This window comes from Platalea leucorodia (genome assembly GCF_965183815.1).
Source record: "Platalea leucorodia genome assembly, chromosome: 2".
NCBI classification, from domain to species: domain Eukaryota; kingdom Metazoa; phylum Chordata; class Aves; order Pelecaniformes; family Threskiornithidae; genus Platalea; species Platalea leucorodia.
This window is the reverse complement of record NC_138824.1, coordinates 123154-143707: the sequence shown is the minus strand read 5'-3', so window position 1 is coordinate 143707 and position 20554 is coordinate 123154. Positions and strand designations below refer to the sequence as shown.

The 20554-nt window shown below is 55.1% G+C and overlaps 1 protein-coding gene across 1 annotated transcript in view; it reads right to left on the bottom strand.

Moving 5' to 3' along the window:
* Positions 1-19212, bottom strand: part of DCHS1 (dachsous cadherin-related 1) — a gene marked incomplete at its 5' end in the record, with an annotated part of 49159 nt that extends 29947 nt beyond the window's left edge. The window contains 3 exons of the mRNA XM_082303892.1: positions 110-341; positions 455-643; positions 17461-19212. Coding sequence (XP_082160018.1) covers positions 110-341; positions 455-643; positions 17461-19212 — 2173 coding nt within the window. The remainder of the gene's footprint in view (positions 1-109; positions 342-454; positions 644-17460) is intronic.
* Between the last annotated feature and the right edge of the window lie 1342 nt (positions 19213-20554).

Here is a 20554-nt window from a genome sequence, read left to right as displayed (position 1 = left end):
TGCACCACCGAGATGGCCAAGCAGTGACCCTCAGGCTGGCTTTTACACCTGCCCGCATCCCACTGCTCTGATTGCTGCCTACTCTGGCTGCCCCCGAGCGCTCTCTCACCTGTGTCCTTGTTGAGGGAGAAGAGAGGGGGTGAGTTTCCCAGGACAATGCGGTAGGTCACCTTCCCGTGCAGCCCCTCATCCTTGTCGTGGGCAGTAACACGCAGCACAGCTGTACCTGGCATGCTCTGCGTGCTGATGCTGGCAGCATACTCCAGCGGGTAAAACACTGGCCGGTTGTCATTTATGTCCTCCAGGAAAACCTTCACATACACCATGGAGTTCAGGCCACCCTGTGGAAAGACCAGATCAGAGATGGTGCAAAGAGTAGGGGCAAGGACAACAGTATCCCCTGCACAGTGCTGAGTCAGCAGCACTGCATCCCTGTGGCCCCTCCAGCACTCACCCCATCAACAGCAGTGATGGTGAAATCATAGGCAGACGTGCCCTCATCACGATCCAGAGGCTGCACAGTGCAGAGCTGCCCTGTGTGCTTGTCGATGCTGAACTGCGTGGGGACAACACTGCCGATGCCAGAACCAATGGAGTAGGAAAGGGAACCAAACGTGCCGCTGTCTGCATCTGTGGCTGTCACCTGGGTGAGGGAAGGCACTACATGAGCAGGGTCAGCACCACAGAGAAGACCACCAGCCAGACCCAGCCCATCACCACCACCACCACCTCCACAACCCAGTGCTGTGGCCCACAACCACTGCACAGTCCTCAAAGCTGGCCACAGTAAAGCAGACTGACAGTTACCACCTCAGCCCTGCAATTCTTGTCCCAGACAAGCCACCACTCCCTCTGCAGCCCTCCCTGCAAGAGGACAGGGCCTCCCAGGGGCTCACTGGCTGCAGACAGTGCCCTGAGCAGTGCTGCAGGCAGCTGTGGGGCACCCCAGGATCAGCCTATGCTGCCCAGTCCCCATGAGGGGACACAGAGGTAGGGGAGCACAGCATTGCAGACTCGCAAGAGCTGCACCATGCTTTCTATCTACAGTGCTGCCATGGGTCCCTGCACCATCAGAGGTGACTTTTTTCAAGTGGTATCTCCCTTCTTGCACCCCTGGGGCAACACCGATGACCCAGCTCAACAGACTTGCCTTAGCAAAGGAAAAGGCCATATGGAGAGGGCATTGCAGAAAGGCCAGGCCTCACACAGATGCCAAGGATCTAGCGGCCAAGCATCCCCACTGCACCCAGCTTGATCAGCCAGCCAGGGACAACATGCGCTTTTGCAGCAGCTGCCCCTGGCCCTCTGCTCCTTCTTTTCTGCAAAAACGCTTATGACAAGACAGGAAGAAAACCAGCCCCCTTTTCACCATGACCCTGGCTCTGTCCTGCTCTCAGAGCTCTGTGCCCAGCAGCCCTGGGCTCTGAGGATGATGACTGAGGGTGGCATTGCCCTGTGACAGCCAGGGCCCACCGGAGCCTGGGGCACAGGAATTGCATTAGCAGTTACAGACACAGCGGGAGGACTAAAACTGCTCCCTGCTTGCAAGGCCCCAGTTCCTTGGGCTCCTTGCAGAGCTCAGGTCAGCAGAAAACAGCTCCTTCCCCCTGACCCCAGCATCGCTGCCCATGGCTCATCCACCAGCTGGGAGCTCCGCACAGAGAACAAAGCTAGAGGACGCAGCCAGGAGGGAGGCAGCTGGGCCAGGCCCCGGGTGAAGTGGAGTTCAGGCCTCGTCAGCCACAGCTCCTCCCAGCAGCAGCGCTGGGGCCTCGGCTCCCGTGAGCGAGAAGCACAGGAACGTTGCACACGCGCCAAGGAAAGGGCCCAGCTGGGGGCTGCAAACAGCTCTTTCCTTTGGGCAGGGCCCCTAACCTGAACCACTCACCCGATCATCAGAGATGGAGGAACAACAAGAGGGAGCACAGAGAACGGCTGGGCCAGGGAAGAAAAAATAAATCAGGTAGAGGTGGGACCTCCCTCCCCCCAGAACGTATCCTCTGCACCCCAGGGAGGGGAGGCAGTACCTGAGATAGCCCCTTGCCAGTTCTCCGGCCCAGTGATCCACAGCCTCCAGGGAGAGGAGGCAGCACCTGCAACACACCCTCACCAGCTCTCCTGCCCTGCTCCCTGTGGTCTAAGGGGATGCCTGAGAGGAGAAGCTGAGAGCGCACCTACAACGAGCACCATGCTCCCTGTACAGAGTATTTGCTCCCCAGCCCTGCAGCAGCTGCCAGAAGAAGCACCGTGAAACAGGATCCCCCTTCCCTGCTCCAGCTGCAGAGCACTCAGAGCCACAGGTGCCATGACAGCAGCCAGAAAGCACTTTGGGAAATTGGACCCACCTGCCTCCCCCTTGAGTTCAACATCCTCCTCCCTCCTGCCCCAGCGCCCCGTGCTGTGGAGCTGCTCATCTGAGAGCATAAGTCTGACCTCACTGACATTGCTGAAACCTGTACTCAGGTTACCTGTATTCTGGGTCCATGTTGGATATTATTACTGGGGCAATAGCCCTGTACCAATACACCCGAGTTGTGTGCCATGCCTGGGTTTTAGCTGGTGGCATTCTCTACCACTGCCGATGGAAACTGACCTGAAACTGATCAGCTGCCACAGTGACTGGCAGCAAATTAATAACTTCTTTCCTTCAAAATGAACTTCTTATCACTCTGAAAGTGCTCTAAAATGCATGTCAGCTGCTCTAATACACTGTACAGCAACTAGCTCTGCAGCAGAATAAGATATTTTCCTTAGGCTCCTCAGGCCATGGGCTCTGGTGCTTCCAGAACAGCCTCACTTCCCCACCTTAACCATCCTCTGGCAGTCGCCATCCTAGCACAGATAGCCACAGGGGAAGCTCTCTGGAAGTCCAGCTTTCTGCCACAGGAACTGGGTCAGGTTTTGGGAACAGGGAAGAAACAGAGGAGCTCTCGCTATTATGCAGTACAGCTCTATCTCCCTGGCTGTTCCCTGGTATCCAGAGCTATCTTCCTGCAAGACTGCCTCATGGAGCCAGCAGTCTGGCATCAGAAGCAAACCTAGCTGTAGAGCCAGGGCAGGGCACCCTCAGAAAAGCTCCTCGTTCACATGTGTCCAGCACTCTGCCTCCCCATCCTGCTGTGGGACTGTCTGTGGACCAGCAGTCTAACACAAGCCCTGCCTGTACAAGCCCACACAGGGTCCAAGAGAGGTCACGTCACTGCTACACCAGCAGTGGTGCAACCACTACTGGGGACTTGTGTCTGGTCCTAGTCTCGCTTGGAGAGGTGGTGCTAAACTAGCGCCCAGAGAAGAGCCACTGGAACAACAAACACCTGAAGGGGCGGGTAACTGTGTTAGCTCAGCGTGGAGCGGCTGGACAGTTTGCTGAGCATCTCTGCCGCTGTGTGGAGAGGGAGTGGGGCTGTGGCTGGTGCACCCCCCACCCCGAGCTCTCCAGCCTGCAGGCAGGCAGTGCCTGCAGACCGCTGACGCCCCGCGTGTGCGTTTCGTGGGATGGGGCTGGACGCGGGCCTGTGGCCAGCCCACGCTCAGCAGGGCCTGACGCAAGCCCCGAAGACAGCACAGACGCCCGCTATGGCAGGGGTGATGCCTCCTGGGGACTCCTCTGACAGGCGGCACAGGGTCTGATCAGCCACTAGGTATGGCAGACACCTCAGTCTAGCCGGCATGTGTCGCTGGGACCCATGGCTGCAGACTGCAGAGCACACGCAGTCTGGGACATGGTGCACATTTTTAGCTGTGAGGATAATTAACCACCAAAAGGGCTCATCAAGGCCTGTGGTGAATTCACCGCTCCTGGAAATTTTTAAACCAAGTCTGGATATTTTTCTAGGAACTTTGCTAGAAACTAATGCAGGGCAGCCCCAGGCTCTGTATTTAGCGCCCACCCCAAATCTTGGATCAACAGCTGGTTTTACTGCAGCTTACTTATGAGGCTCCTGATGTTTGCCTGAGAAATGAGAGAGAAATGGGGTCAAGCTGTCTATGGGACAGCCCAGGAAACACTCAAGTTGGCGTTGTGCAAGGCCTGCTGCTTGAAAATGTGGGAGCAGGAGTCAGAGCTCTGAGCCTGAACGGAGCCCCTGCAGCACCTTCACCTCTGACTTCTTCGAACATCCTGCAGGGCCAAGACTGGCTGTTCCCAGGAGGAGCTATGTGAGAGGAGAAAGGAGAGAAGGAGAAGGCTGCAGCTGGGAACAAGACACCTGCATGAGCCTGCAGGGTCAGCGTGCAGATAGGAGACATGGACAAAGCTGTGGGGTCACCTCATCTGCACAGGACACTTGCACAAGCTCGCCGGATCACCACGGATACACCAGGCACAATGTGCAGAGGCAAAGTGCATGCTGTGTTTCTGCCCAAGACTACAGCATGTGCAGCTGCAACCCCATGTGCCAAGAACAGAAGTGTTCACAAAGCGCAAGTGCAGGGAGATTCCCCACACCGGGTGAAACTGTCCCGTGCCATGTCGTTGGACAGCAGTGATGCCAGAGCCCAGCACTCTCTCCCCATGTTGTGACTCCAGAGAGTGCTCCATGAGGCAGGGAGTGTGGGGACCCTGGAGCTCTGACATCAAGAGTCCAGATGTTCCCATTCACAGACCCAGCCAGATCAGCAGTGAGAAGGAAGCCACGGTGAATTGTTTCTATGGTTCATTGCGTTCTCTGTTGAAGACCTGCTTCTGATCACTGCTACTACCCCCGAGTCTGATTCTGCCCTTGTCAGACTAAGGGGCAACAGTTCTCAGAAACCCTCTCTGTATTGGCATTGGTGGGTGGACCAGGCAACCCATCCCCTTCCTGGATAAACCAGCTGCACGGTCAGAGTGTTTTCTGGCCTGTAGCTTTCTTGTTCTATCCTATAGGACCCCATTCTCCAAAGGGAAATCCTTTGCCATCAGGAGATAATGGCTGCATGAATGCATCCTGCTACTGCATATGGGATGTGTTTCTGATAGCAATCAGCTCCTTGGTCTTGAAGAGAGAAGGAGACTGAGACTCAGGGTCCTGGAGCATCCTGCTCGAGTCCAGAATGAGGCCAGGGTTTCTGAGCAGCACAGGGCCAGCGCTCCCGCCTGTCTTTCGGCCTTGTTAAGATGTGCTTGGCTGCAGGCATGGTATTTCTCTGGAACCTGCTGCAGATGCGCACAGCACATGGAGCATCAGTCTCCCTCCATGCCTTGTCCTCTCATTGTGCCTACAGCATGCTCCTGGGATAGCCTTCACACAGCCTCACACAGAGCCCACTCAGCCCAGGGCAGCACTGGTGTCCCCCAGCACTGCATCCCGTGCTAGCCATGGCCAGGTCTGGCCTGCAACAGGCTACTACACCTCTCCCGTGTTCCACAGCACACCCCATCCCTACCTGCCTCTTGTGCCCCACACAGCTCTATCATGTCCCAAGCCCCATACAGATGCTCCCATGGGCACTAGGACTGGCATTTTTCTCTTGTCACCCCCAGTGACACCTCCACCACCTCCCTGTATTGCCAGCTTCCTCCACTGTCCCCTATCCGGGATATCCCCCCGGCCACACAGCGGTGCCCTGCAGTTCTGTGGCTGTGCAGAGCCGGCACCTGACCATGGGCTGGAGAGCACAGCCTGTGCTTGCGGCGCTCGATCTCTCTTCATGTCTGCCTTCCTCCTTGCAGGGCAGCAAGCATGGCAGCACAGCACGGCCTCAGTCTGTGAGGGTGTGCTGGCAGTGCCCTGGTTCAGGGCCAGCCAGAGCTGGTTGATCTCCAGCAGTGCACAGTTAAAAAAATGCAGAAATGTGGAATTCCTTGCTTCAGAGCACAGTGATACTGAATTGTATAGATTCAGAAAGCAACTACCCACATTCACAGAGAAAAATCCACTAAAGGCTTTAAACACAAGGACATCAATGCTGGGCCAGGAAATCCCTGAGTTGCGGCTGGGACAGTGTGCTAAGGAGGCAGCAGTACCTGAGGGAAGCCTCTGGACCATAGACCCTGGGTCTCACAAAGAACTTCAATTTTCCAGGCCAGCCAGGGGTGACACACATCTGGATCTGCTGTTCACTAGCAAGGGAGCACTGACTGAGGTTGTAGTCATCAGTGGTAGCCTTGGCTGTAGCGACCATGAAGTAGTAGTGTTCAGGATCCTAAACGGAGTGCCGAAGGAGAGTAGCAGAGTACAGACTCTGGACTTCAAGCAAGACTTCAGTTTATACAGGGAACTGGTAGGTGGGAGAGATCCCATGGGAGGCAGCTCTGAAGGCCAAGGGAGCTCAGGAAAGCTGGCAAGCCTTCAGAACAGCATACTCCAGGCACAAGAACAGTCCATCCCAGTACTCAGGAAAACAAGGAGACATATCAGCAAATGGCCTTGGCTAAGCAGGGACCTTATGGCTAAGCTGCAATGCAAAAAGGCAGCATATGGGAGGTGGACGCAGAGGCAAGCTACAAAGGAGGAATTTATAAACATTACCCAGGCGTGTAGGGATGGTGTCAGGAAAGTCAAAGTTCAAGTGGGGTTGAGACTTGCAAGGAAAATTGAGGGTGCTAAAAAGAGCCTCTACCACTACATTGTCAGTAAAAGGCTGAATAAGGGCCCATTTCTGAATGGACTGGGTGATTTAGTGACAGCAAACACAGATAAGACTGAGACACTCAACGCCTCCTTTACCTCAGTCTTCACCAACAAGGTCTCCCAGGCCTCCGTGCTTTTTGAAGGGGTTCAGAGAGCTACCAGACAGGGATGAAGATTGAGTCAGGATTTCTTCAGTGAACTTTTGATCCATACGAATCCAAACAGACTTGCAGGGCTGCTCTTTCAAATGTGGTGCAGATCAGGGGAGATCCCTGACAACTGGAGGAAAGCAAGTATTGTACTTTCAACACCGTCAAAAAAGGCCAAAAGGATGATCTGAGGATCTACAGTCTTGTCAGCCACACTTTGGTCCCTAGGAGAATCATGGAGCGAGTCCTCTTGGAGCATGTTTTGGCCACATGGAGGAGCCTGGGAGGGGAACAGCCAGCACGAATTGACCGTTCTGTTTGCTTTCTGCGAGGCAATGATGGGATCTGTGGCTGAAGGGATGACAGCTGTGGATGACAACTGCCTTGACTTTAAGAAGGCTTTTGATACCTTCTCCCACAATCCTCATATCCAAGGCAGGACGTTATGGTTTGGAGGGATGGACGGGCGGGCCAAAAACAGGTTGGAGGGTTGGGCTCAGAGGGCGGTGGTTCATGGGCTGTCCTCTGCCTGGAGGCGGGTGACAAGTGGAGCAGCACAGGGACCAGCCCGGGGACCTCTCCTGCTTAACACCTTCAGCCAGGACCCGGGCACAGAGCAGGCAACCTGGAGATCCAGCTGGAGATCAGGGCCTGGAGACTGAGTCCAGGGCCAGAAACCAACAGCATCCTTAGGGGAAAAGCAGCATTTCACTACAGATTTTGGAAACAAGATGTTTAGTATAGGCAGTTGTTAATCAGTGCTGCAGCCACGTCCCAGAGCAGGATGGGGGAGAGGGGACAAAGCCACTCAAATGCTGACAGCTGCTGAGTGGGCAGCGAGCCCTTACAGACAACCCCAGCAGGATGTTTTGTACATTGGGCAGCCTCTCCATGTCTACAGAAGTTGTTTGCAACCACTATAAAAAGGCTGAGGATGTTCTCAAGTCTATATGCATGACAAACAGTGAATATTTAAGATGTGATTAGCCAGATACTGTAAACTCAGACTTGAATATCAAGACAGTCATGTGAACACCAGTATGTAAAAGGCATGCCAGAAGGAGAAATGTGCTAACTGGAAAACACACAAAAATGCAAAATGTTAAAGTAAAATAGCTACAGTTTGGCACAATCACCATCTGTGTGCCATGGAGGAGAACGGGGAAAGGCCTAAAGGATGAGAGGCAGGGGGAAAAGGGATAGGACAGTAAATGCAAAGGAACTGCACAGTGTAGTGGTAGCATAAGGCTGGGATATGCTACTGTTGTTTTTGCATTAAAAATCATAGAATCATAGAATAGTTTGGGTTGGAGGAGACCTTTAAAGGTCATCTAGTCCAACCCCTCTGCAATGAACAGGGACATCTTCAACCAGATCAGGTTGCTGATGTCAAGCCAGGAAAAGAAACTGGATGAAAGTGACAGACAAAATATATTATTACTTTCATATAATGGATGCAAATGAAATGGCATGTGCCCCTTGGGACCCAAGAATGTGTTAAGGAACCCAGGGGATGAACCTGATACTGTGTTTTGAAGCCTTTGATAGGTATAGAAGAGGCCACTACCACGGAGGGGCTCAGGGAATACATTTGGGGCATTTTCTGCTGAAATCACTAACTGATCATTGTAATGACATGAAAATGTAGCTGTTTGCATTCAGTTCCCAACTGGACTTGAATCTGGCAAGGGATGTCAAAGTCAAAAAGAAGGGCTTCTATAAGTGCATAGCTGGCAAAAGGAAGGCTAGGGAAAATGTAGACCCACAGCTGAAGGAGACGGGGGACCTGGTGAGACAGGACACATAAAAGACTGGGGTACTTAATGCCTTCTTTCCCTCAGTCTTTACTAGTAAGACCAGTCTTCAGGAATCCCAGGTCCCAGAGACTGGGGTGAAGGCTGGAGCACGGAAGATGTACCCTTGGTTGAAGGGGATCAGGTCAGTGAATTCTTAAGCAAACTGGACAGACGTAAGTCCACGGGCCCTGATGGGATGCACCCATGAGTGCTAAGGGAGCTGGAAAATGTCATTGCGAGGCCACTCTCAATAATCTTTGCTCAATCATAGTGTTTAGGAGAAGTGCCTGAAGACTGCAGGAAAGTAAATGTCACTCCAGTCTTCAGGAAGGGTAAGCAGGAGGACCCAGGTAACTACAGACCAGTCAGCCTCACCTTGATCCCTGGGAAGGTTATGGAGCAGCTAATCCTGGAAACCATTTCCATGCACATGAAGGACAAGAAAATCATCAGCAGTAGTCAGCATGGCTTCACCCAAGGGGAAGTCATGCTTGACCGACTTGATAAATGACTGGCCTGGTAGATGAAGTAAAAGCAGTGGACATTGTCTACCTGGACTTCAGTAAGGCCTTTGACACCGTCTCCCATAAGATCCTCACAGACAAGCTGTTGATGAATGGGCTGGATGAGAAGATAGTGAGGTGGATTGAAAGCTGGCTGAATGGCTCGGCCCAGTGAGTGGTGATCAGCAGCACAAAGTCTACTTGGAGGCCAGTAGCTAGTGTTGTACCCCAGGGGTCAATACTGGGTCCAGTCTTGTTTAACATCTTCATTAATGATCTAGATGATGGGGCAGAGTATACCCTCAGCACGTTTGCTGATGACACCAAATTGGAAGGAGTGGCTGATACGCCAGAGGGTTGTGCTGCCATCCAGAGGGACCTGGACAGGCTGGAGAACTGGACTGACAGGAACTTCATGAGGTTCAACCAGGGGAAGTGCAAAGTCCTGCACCCAGGGAGGAACAACCCTGTGCAACAACATATGCTGGGGGCCACCCAGTTGGAAAGCAGCTTGGCAGAAAAAAAAACTGGGGGTCCTGGTGGACACCAAGTTGAAGAGGAGACAGCAATGTGGCCTTGCTGCAAAGAAGGCAAATGGCATCCTGGGCCGCATCGGGAGGAGCATTGCCAGCAGGTCGAGGGAGGTGATCCTGCCCCTCTACTCAGCACTGGTGAGGCCACAGCTGGAGTGCTGGGTCCAGTGCTGGGCTCCCCAGTATAGGAGAGAGTCCAGTGAAGGGCCATGAAGATGATGAAGGGACTGAAGCATTGCTCCTATGAGGAAAGGCTGAGAGAGCTGGGACTATTCAGCCTGGAGAAGAGAAGGCTCAGGGCGGATATCATCCGTACATGAAAGAGGACACCAAGAGGATGGAGCCAGGCTCTTCCCAGTGGTGCCCAGTGCCAGGACCAGAGGCAATGGGCACAACCTAAAACACAGGAGGTTCCCTCTGAACATCAGGAAGCACATTTTCACTGTGAGAGTGACCAAGCTCTGGCACAGGTTGCCCAGGGAGGTGGTGGAGTCCCCATGCTTGGGAGGTATTGAAAAGCCATCTGGACATGGTCCTGGGCAACCAACTCTGGATGGCCCTGCTTGAGCAGGGGGGGTTGTACTACATTATCTCGAGAGGTCCTTTCCAAACTCAACTGTTCTGTGATCTCCAGCCAAAGGCCCTCCTGAATCTCCCATTTTCCCATTCAGCTCCAATCCTTCTGAGAGAGCTGATCTACTCCACCAGCGCTGCACCACAGCCCTGACAGCCTTGTCCAGCAGCATCTGCTACCCGCTCCTTCTTCCCTGCAGGTGTGGTGAGAAGACTTCACTTGTGTACCCTGCAGCTACTGCAGCCGGGCATGCTGTGGCCAAAGTAGAGCAGAAGTGGATGACAAAGAAGAGCAGCAAGATAGCTCAGGGTCAGGCAGAAGGAAACCAGAGCACCAGTCTTAGGAAGCTATGACTGCTGGGAGGACAAGGATGGGCATTGAGGCCTTGTTATTTCATGCCCTCCTCCCAGTCCCCCAGGAAGACAGGAGGGAAGAGTGGAGCAAAGGCACCACAAAGCTCTTACGTTCCCCAGAGTCAGAGATGGACAGAGAAACACAGCTCCACACTGGGGTCCTCAGCTGCATCACCTGTAGGAGTCAAGCCTTCTCCTTCTCCCAGACCCAGCTAGAGGGCAACACCAGAGCCCCTCAAACACAGCCATCCCTTGCCTTCCCAGCCTTGCTGCTGACCCATGTACCCCCCTACGCAGTCCACAGTGCTGGAAAGGGACGGAGTGCTTCTCAGCAGCTCAGGCCTCCATTCTCTGGCTGTCCTCCCCATCTCCAGCAAGCGCAGTCAGCAGGCAGGGAGCTCATCTGGAGCCCTGCCCTGGCTGGATCTCTGCTACGCACATGTTACGCTGTGGCTTTGGCAAACATCTGGTTCTGGGCTCCCGCCCCTCAGAGTGACGGCTCTTGGTGGGAGAGGAGGGGAGGCTGGCGCCAGTGTGGTCAACGATCCCACGCACAGCTCCCTTTGCCTGAGCGTGTGCCAGGCGTCCTGCCCTCCCCAGCCCTGGCACAGCTGCTGACCAGCTAAAAGCAGCCAGGGAGCGGCCACGGCTGCTATTTCAGGAGCTGTCTCTGGCTCCCGGGCTGCGTCTCAGCCTCCAGCATGCTCAGGCCTCGGGGGAGTAAGCGGGGTCAGGGTTTGGCCCCAGCGATTGTCCAGCACACGTGGCCGAGGCGAGGGTCAGACCCTGAGGCTGCAGGGAGCGCCACGTCCGGGTGCAGCCCTCTGCACAGCTGCAGGCCCTGCCTGCTTGCACCACTGGCTCCCCGCAGCCCAGCAGCTACAGGGCACAGGCAAGGGCTCTGGCAAGCAGCCCCACAGCCGCAGCCTAGGCATGGACAGGCGCACGGCTGCCACAGCCATGCACAGCAAGGTGTGGAGAACAGGGGCAGCCTATGGCCTCCAGCACTGCTCTTGGATGGGGTAAAGCCCTCAGTTTTGAGGAGGAGGGGAAGCAGTTTAATCATAGACATTGGCAGGGAGGTAGGACCGTGGAGGCTAAGGCTGGGCAACAGGCTGCAGGAGCCTGGCAGTGAACACTGCCTTTCTGGGAGTCCCGGTGCCTCTGAGCGCAGGGGCAGAGTAAGGCACAGCAAGACAAGGAGCAAGGCTCACACGTGAGCACCCAGGTGTCCTCTCTGGTGGAGCAGCAGGGAGGTGAAATGGGAGCTGCAGCAGGGAGCTACAGGGCACCAGGAGCCCCAGCAGAGCGTGCAGGAGTTCAGGAGCTGAGCAGGGCAGGGAAGCTGGGCAGAGGAAGAGTGCTCAAGGTGAGGGGCTCGAGTGGGGCAGCAACAGTGCAGGGTGGGAAGTGACAGCGTCTGGCCGCGGCCTCCTGGGGGGCACTGATGCCAAGAAGAACTCCAAACCAGGGTGTTGGGCTGGGTTTCGGCTGGGCAGAGCTCAGGCAGGGCGTGCTCACAGAGCAGGTCTACACAGAAGATGGGACACGGCTGGGCAAGACATGCAGGTGAGACTGGGGCTCAGGGCAGCATGAGATCGAGCACGCCAAGAAGGGTGACGCTGGGGAATGAGGCGGGGATGGGGAGCAGGAAGACGCTGGAGCGTCCCAAGGGCCATGCAGGTGAGGGCGAGCACTGCCAGTGAGAGCTGCCCTGGGAGCAAAACAGCGAGGGTCCCCGGGGCGAGCAGGCAACAACTGCTGGCAGCAGCCAAGGGGTACGGAGAGAACAAGAGGGAGCAGAGACTGAGGGATGGGGAAGGGGGACAGGGAATGCTGGCGGGCTGGGGCTCCCGGAGGGGAGGCGCAGGGACTGGCACTTTGGAGGGCAGCGTGCACAGGTGTGGGGCTGTGGGGGGACATGGAGGAGGGAGAGCGTGAGCAAGCACTGTTGGAGGAAGGGGAGTTATAAGGAGCCTAGGGCTGAAGCAGAGGTGAGGGAAAAGGGGCAGCTGTGAGGGGGCTGGGGATCTCGTGGAAGAAGGAGGGAGCTGTGCGAGGGGCTGGGGGAGGAGCGGAGCATGGGGGGAGAGGAGCGTGAGGGGCTGGGGCCTCTCGGCTGCAGTGGAAAAGCTGCTGCAGCTCCAGGGGAAATGCTACTTGAATTAATCATGGCGCTGGCTGCTGTGCCAAGCCCAGGAGGAGGCTGCTGGCAGCGCAAGGAAATAACTTTCACAGGAATTTGGAACAAATGCAGCTCTTCTGGCGGTAACAACAGCACTCACCTCCCCCACAACCTCCCCATGTACCAGCATCTCCCCCATGTCCCCACTCCTTGTGTACCCCCAGACTCTCCCACATGACAGCCTGCTCTCCCAGAAGCATGATGCACTCGCTCCCCTCACACTGCTCCCCAGCAAGCTCACAGGCATCTCCCCATCTTGCCTCAGGAAGCTTGCCTTCTTGTTTCTGTGGAGGGGAAGGCCTGTTTTATGTCGTGCAAAGGTCTGAAAATAGGTTAATGCTAAATCCCTTGTCCCAAGAAAACAAATGCATGTAGTAATGTCCCCCCCACCTCCCGCCACTCGCTTTGGCAGCAAAGTCGGTAAGCATTAGTCCTCTTGCTGTTCCAGTCCCCATGCACGGCTACTCCCCGTGTCCTCTCACAGCTGCCCCCTTCAGTAGCATAAGCGACGCATCAGGATTATCTGTCAAGACTCTCAGTAATACAGTATATGTGGCCTGGTCTAGCCTACAGCACGTCATGCAGGTCTTCCTATCTGGGGCACAGCCCAAGAGGCCATCCTGGTGCTGTGCATGCAGCATAGCCAGACCCACAGAATCACAAATCAGTACTCAAAACTTCAACACTCATCAGACTTGTCCTCAAAACTGCAAGATAAGACTATACATTAGGTGTGTTGCTGGTCAGCTTTTGATTTCTGATGTTCTTGTTCCCCAACAATTGTGTGTATGAATGCAAAGGAACTATGTAAATCCTGATTCCAAAATCATTAATATTGGATCTATGCAAGAATCAATAATCCACCATCTCATTCACATTTCTGTCAGATCAGCCTGTGCTCACAACATGGGGTTTACACAGCTCTCTGTGCTTCATGCTGGCTGCCAGAGGACAGACAATACTTGATTTAGCATGAAAAGTTAGAAAGGCTCAGAAAGACAATATCTGACCATGCATGCAGCTTGCTGGTACAAAGTCAAATGTTTAAAACAAATTTAAGCCAGCAGGGTGAATTTATACCAGAACAGTGCTTCACATCATGTAACCCTAGCATTTGAACGTAGTCCGATGAGCCCTAAAGCTTCTATGTTATCAACTCATGGCCACAGAGAGAAACAGAGACGACCAGTCAGTGACTATCCCTTGGTCTATTTTCTGCTGGTGTCATGTTCACTGATTCCCTGGGCTCCTTCTCCACTGGTGTTTCTCTCTCATCTCAGACTTGAACTGTGAGTTTTCTATTTCCTTTGCTTAGTGCTCGTGCAGAGTCTGCTACTGTAGGACCTGGCCCATGATAAACACAAGTAATAAGTAAAGAAGATGTTACGAGATCCTTTTTCTTTCTCAGGTACTCAGGGCAGCAACCTGCGCTGCTCATCTCTGTTCGTACACCAAACCCAAAGACCGACCGCGCAGAGAGGATGGGGTGTGCAAGGGAGCAGACCTGCAGCCATTCTTGAAGTCTCTTCTGGCCACTCACATGGACTCCCCAGTTCCCAATCGCTCTGTCCTGCCCATGGAGAGCCGATGTCACCGTCTGAAAATAGACCTGGTCCTCCCAGGGTTTTTTGCTTAGAAACATGGCAGCGCGATGGAGAATCGAACCCGTTCAGTTCTGTGCTGACCTTGGAAGCTGTCCTGTGTCCTGCACATCACGCTGGCAGGGCCTGCCCATGGCCTAAGCTCTCTTAACCATTATGCAGGGCTGGACCAAATCCAGACCTTGACAGAGACCCTTTAACCTCCCAAGGCAGGATGAGCCCTGACACCTAGAAGCCACAGACAGATGGAGTCAAGTGGGAGCAATTGCACACAGGGGCTGTGGGGCAGCACACCTGACATGGGCGACCCTGTGGGACACGGTGCTGGCTGCTGGCCACCGTGGACCCTGACAGTACCTCTGAAGCCCCCCTGTTCAGGGCAACAGGGATGCCGTGGCTGAGGGGTGGCCACACCGGGCAGCTGTGCTCTGAGACCTGAGCTCCCTGCCCCAGCTCTGCCCGGCTCCCCGACCCGGCTCACTCCTGCTGCGGCCCAGTGCCGAGCCAGCAGCCTGGCCAGCCTCCTTTCCCATCCTCTCACGTTTCCCGGCTCAGAGGAAGCAGCAGCAGATGTGTGAGCTGTTTGCTTTGTGCCGAGGCCACGCGGGAGTTACCTGCGCTCAGCCCAGACGCGCCGTTTCCAAATGAAACATGAGGGCTGAGCCAAGACCATCGAAATCTGGCCAAACCCTCAGTCGCTGCCGGCCGCCGGGCCAGCACCTTCCCCTGTGCAGTGTGGAGCTGGGCTGGCCCCTGCGCTACACTGGCCTCACCATGGCCAGGCAGCCACGTGCTGGACTAGCTTCTCTGTGCCATCCCCATAGCCCCGCACCACCCCAGCTCCTCCACAGGTCCTGCTCTCCCTCCTGCCTGTCCCGGCACTCGCAGTCAAGAGCCCAGCCGCCATCTCCAATTGCATTTCCAGAACGCCTTCCCACACGGCAAGCGGCACTGAGCAGGAAGGCACGGAGAAGGAGAGAGAGGGGGGCCTCCCTTCAGGGGCTGCCGCAGCCAAGACATCCCTGCACACGCCTGGGGCCTCCATGCTCACCCAGGGACACATGGCTCCTCCACTCCGACCCTGTCCCTGTCCCTGAACCCACACCCACCCTTGACCCCCTCTCCATCTCTGTCCCCAGCCCTGATCCTGTCCCTGTCCCCATCCCCCCAACCTGGGACAGTGTGGAGTGTTGCCCTGCACAGACCAAACCCAAACCTTCCCCCACCCAAATCTTCCCCCTCATCTCCCACCCACTTCTTCTGCCCAGACTTCCCCCCCCAATCCCACCCTGACCCATCCCCTACACCCCCAGATCTGCCCCATCCTAAACTTGCTCCTGCCCCATGTCCCTTCTCCATTCTACACCTCGCCCTTGCTCCCACACAATTCCTCCTGCCCCCCACACTCTCCCCCACACTCCTACCCCCCGTCCCCTGCACCCACCCACCCTACAAGCCCCTCTCCAGCGCTCCCATCCCATACTGTCAGTCCCCTGCGATCACACACCCTACATGGCCCACACGCGTATACCCCCCATGCCCCAGCAGTGTACCCACAGCACGCCCACAGAGCAGCTTTTCTTGCCAGCGCCACTTCCTCCTCCAGACCCATCTGGAGGCCCTCTACCCTGGCCAGGTCGCAGGACCTCCTCCTGCCTTGTCTCATGGGCCCCAGAATTTCTGCTCTCCCTCACCCTCTCCTCCTGGCCCCATGGGCACTGCTCACACCTGGCCCCAGAGCCCCTCATGGCCCCAGCCAGACATCCCAGAGCCCCCCGACTCCAGCAAAGAAGTGCCCCAAACTTCACAGGTGCTTGTCCTGATGGACAGTCTGGACGCTGCCTTGGTTGGCAGTGCCTTGCTGCATTACCAAACCAGTTCCCCACTGTCAGCCCCAAGCCCCGTGTCTCCCCATCCTGGCTCAGATGGGCTGCATCGCCTGTCTCCAGCAACCAGGGCTCCAGGGCCTGAGCTCTCATTGAAACAGCAAATGCAGGGAAGACAAAATGTACAAAATACAAATGGCATCACTGGCACATCTTGGGGTCCGCAGAATGTGCCAGAGGGGCAGCACCTCTCCACGCCTCACCTGTGACCTCTCGCTACATGAAGGCTGATGCAGCATGTGTGTCTCAGCTCAAATCCCACAGATGCTGTTTCCAAGGTAATATAACAATACCAGTTGTGCACAATTAATGCTAATGTTCTCAACCAGCCTTACAAACACTGATGAATTTAGGCTAATGACCTCACAGGGGGAGAGAGAAGTTAGCAGCTTGGCTACAAGCAGCTTCCTGGAGGTCCTACCCGTGTTCCTGAGCAACATATCGAGCATCCTGGCCTGCAAGGCAGCTCCACACTTGCGCAAGCAAGGCCTGGCACAGTGGGCCCCAATCCTAGCTGAGGTCCACACCATGCTTTGCACAAAGGACATCCTCGAGGCGTGCCCATAGGATCAGTGATATCACCCAGTACTCATGTGCAGAAAGGGTGTAACAGCGCTCTGCCCCATTTCTGACTCACGCTGAGCACAGGGATCTCTGTTCTAGCATTCCTGCTGCAACTGTTGCCCATCTAAGCCATGACAACTGCACCAAACAGCCTTCGGTGGCAGGACTGTGGCCACATCTGGAGTACTGTGTCCAGTTCTGGGCTCCCCAGTTCAAGAAAGACAAGGAACTACTGGGGAGAGTTCAGTGGAGGGCTACAAAGATGACTAGGGGACTGGAGCATCTCTCTTATGAGGAAAGGCTGAGAGAGCTGGGTCTGTTTAGCCTGGAGGAGAGGAGATTGAGAGGGGATCTTATCAACGCTTACAAATATCTTAAGGGCAGATGTCAGGACGAGGGGGCCAGATTCCTTTCAGTGGTGCCCAGCGAAAAGGATAAGGGGCAACGAGCACAAACTGAAACACAGGGAGTTCCATCTGAATATGAGGAAAAACTTCTTTACTTTGAGGGTGACAGAGCACTGGAACAGGCTGCCCAGAGGGGTTGTGGAGTCTCCTTCTCTGGAGATATTCAAAACCCGCCCGATCTTGCGCAACCTGCTCTAGGTGAACCTGCTTTAGCAGGGGGGTTGGACTAGATAATCTCCAGAGGTCCCTTCCAACCCCAACCATTCTGTGATTCTGTGATTCTGTCTCCCGACCCAAGCCTTGCACAGCCCTGGCCATGCCCTCCTCAAGCTCAGCTCCTGACAATTTTACCTACCTGTAAGAAGCAGGTCCCAACGGGGGTGTTCTCCTTCAGGGACACATTGTAGAAATTACTCCTGAACACTGGCTCATTGTCATTGACATCCTGCAGGGCCACATGCACCACAGCTGAAGAAGAGAGGGCAGGGGTTCCCCTGTCTGTGGCCAGCACAGTCAGCTGAGGCTGAGGATCCTTCTCATAATCCAGTGGGGCAGCGGTGGTAATGATACCTGTGGCAGGGTCAATGGCAAACCAGCTGGAGTGGGTGTCATGGCCATGCACGATACTGTACCGCACCTCCCCATTGGGACCCTGGTCCTTGTCACGAGCTGTCACCTGCAGGACAAAGCTGCCCGGGTACACAACCTCGGGGATGCTTTGTTTGTACTCCTGCTGGTCGAAGAGTGGAGGGTTGTCATTGATATCCATCACTTGCAGCACAAAGGCTGATTCTGCCCGGAGTGGGGGTGTTCCTGAGTCAGTAGCTGTCACCCGCAAATCATAGGAGTCTCTTTCTTCCCGATCCAGAAGCTGGTCCACACAGATCAGGTAGATGATGTTGTCCTTGGTAGTGAGGGCAAATTTGCCATCCCCTCCCTCCAGTGTGACATTGACATTGGAGTACTCGCCATAGTCTGGGTCAGAAACAGAGATGCGTGCCACATACTGGCCGGGCTGGGCTCCCTCAGAGATCTGAGGGGAGCCATCTTCGCTCAGGAAGATGATAGTCATGGTGGGCTGGTTGTCATTGTAGTCACGCACATGAATAGTGACAAACGCTGTGGTGACCTCAGGATGGACAGCCTTATCCCTTGCCTGCACCACCAGCTCATGCACCTTCCTTACTTCATAGTCCAGACCCTTGTTGAGCTTGATGACTCCAGTCCGGGGGTCAATGGTGAAGTACTGGTCAGGATCGCTCTGCCGCCGGTTGATCTCATAAATCACATCCCCATTGTCGCCTTCATCTGCGTCAGAGGCAAAGACCTGCAGGATGCTGCTGCCAGGTTTCAAATTCTCTGAGATGAGAGTATGGTAGCGGCTCTGGTTGAAGGTAGGAGCATTGTCATTGATGTCCTGGATGGACACATCCAGTGTCATCTGGGTGCTCCGGGGAGGAGAGCCACCATCATAGGCTTCCAACAGCAGCGAGTACGATGAGCGGTTCTCCCGATCCAAGACGTTGCTGACCACCAGGTCCAAATACAGAACCCCATTGGGTCCTCGACGTGTTTCCAGGCGGAAAGCCTGCCCCACATTCTCTCCCTTAATCACATAGCCTTGCGTATTCAGTAGGCCACTGTCAGCATCGAAGGCTGGGTCCAAGGGAAATCTGCTGCCAATGGGCGTGTGCTCTGGGATCTGGAAGGTGCTGTGTTGTTTGGGAAAGGCTGGAGCATGGTCATTGATGTCATTCACTTGGATGTTCACTTCTACTGTGATGCCCTCTGGGGTAACAGCAATGAAGCTGTAGTGGTCCCGAGTCTCTCGGTCCAGGACACGAGCTGTTTTGATGATACCAGTGTTCTCATCTATCCCCAAGTCAGTGGTAACACCGCTGCCCTCCTGTGCTGAGATGAAATACATGTAGGCACTAGTTCCAGGGGGCAGGCCAGCACTGATGTCCCCAATGATGGTGCCAGCTGGCTGCTCCTCATCTATTTGTAGATCCAGGGTGCCCAGGACAGCAGAGCCCTTCCCTGCTCTCAGGCCCCCAAGAATTAGCAGCTCCAGCAGAAGCATGGCTGACCCCTTCATCTGCTCCATTGCTAGTGACTTGCAGAGCAGAGGGTGGCTTGATCTCCTTTGCAGTGTGCACTTTAATCCTGCATGGAATGCAGACCAGAGGATGCTGGTTAAGAGGGAGCAGCAAAGGAAGGACAGAAAAAAAACATGGAGAGGCAAGGCCTGCCACGTACCTTCTTGCCCGATTGCGCTTTATCACCCATCCCTCACAAGAAGCGAAGGTGAAAATGTGTCAGAGCAGAGGGTGCCCAGAATGAAGGCCTGGGACAGCACCTAAAGTCAGCCAAGCAGGTCACACCTGACAGTGCGCAGAGGTTAGCAGCTAGTACCCTACCACATAAGCTATTTCCTACATAGTCAAGCATTCTTCCTAATCACCCGCCCTCCTGGCAACACTGGAGCCAGCTGCCCTAGGGCAGAGTGTTCCTGTGCCTTTAACAGCTGAATGCTTCCTGTGAAGCTGACAGAGGCTGTCTGCAAGAAGACAAGAGATTTTTGGACAAACAGCAGCCTAGCACCTCTCCACCCTGAAAAAAGCTGTTCTCAAATTGGGAGAGAGCTCAGCAAGTGAGCGTATTGAGACCCCCCCCACCCCCCGCCCCCAGCAGGCCTTTCGGGACCACAGGGATGTAGGTGCCAATAAAACCATGAAGTGCAAATCTGGTGTCCCTGGGAGGGAGCAGCAGAACTGGAACGGGCTTACATCCAGTGAACAATAAATCAGAATGGCTGTGTTGCAAAGGATGTACCCACAGCTGGGAATGCCCAGGACAAAATCAGACAGCGCCCATTGTTTGGCCTGGCGCAGAGATCTGTGGATGCCCCAAGCTGGTACCATGGAGGGTGGTGGCAGTACAGTAGGAACGCAGCAACTCCCTCTGAACTGCCAGCTGCTCTGGCTCCTTCCCGGTCCCACACCCTCCACTGCTCACTCTCCTCCTTTGTCTCCTTTTCACTGCTCCTTGCTCATTCTGGCTCCTTCACTCCATTTCCCCCTGCCGTAGCTTCATTTCACTGCAGCAGTGGGGGAGGGACGAGCAGGGAGGAGCAGCTCCCTGCAGCAACACCACTACTGGACACGCTGGACACGCTCCCAGTGCCCAAAGGCTGTCAGCCCCCCAGGGCTCTGCCCACCCTCCCTGTGAATAGCCAGAGAAACTCAGCAGTCAAGGAGCTTGTGAAGAACACCAGCCCCAGTGCTGCTTTCAGCCCCCGGTAAACGAGGCTTAGTGGTCTGCAGGGATGGCGGCAGCATGAGCTCACACTTGGACTCTCTTGAAAGCATTTGCTGCTGGTCCCGTAACCACACTCAGGAGCCGCTCATGTCAGACGAAGGACGGCAGGAACCTCCCTGTCTTGGGGG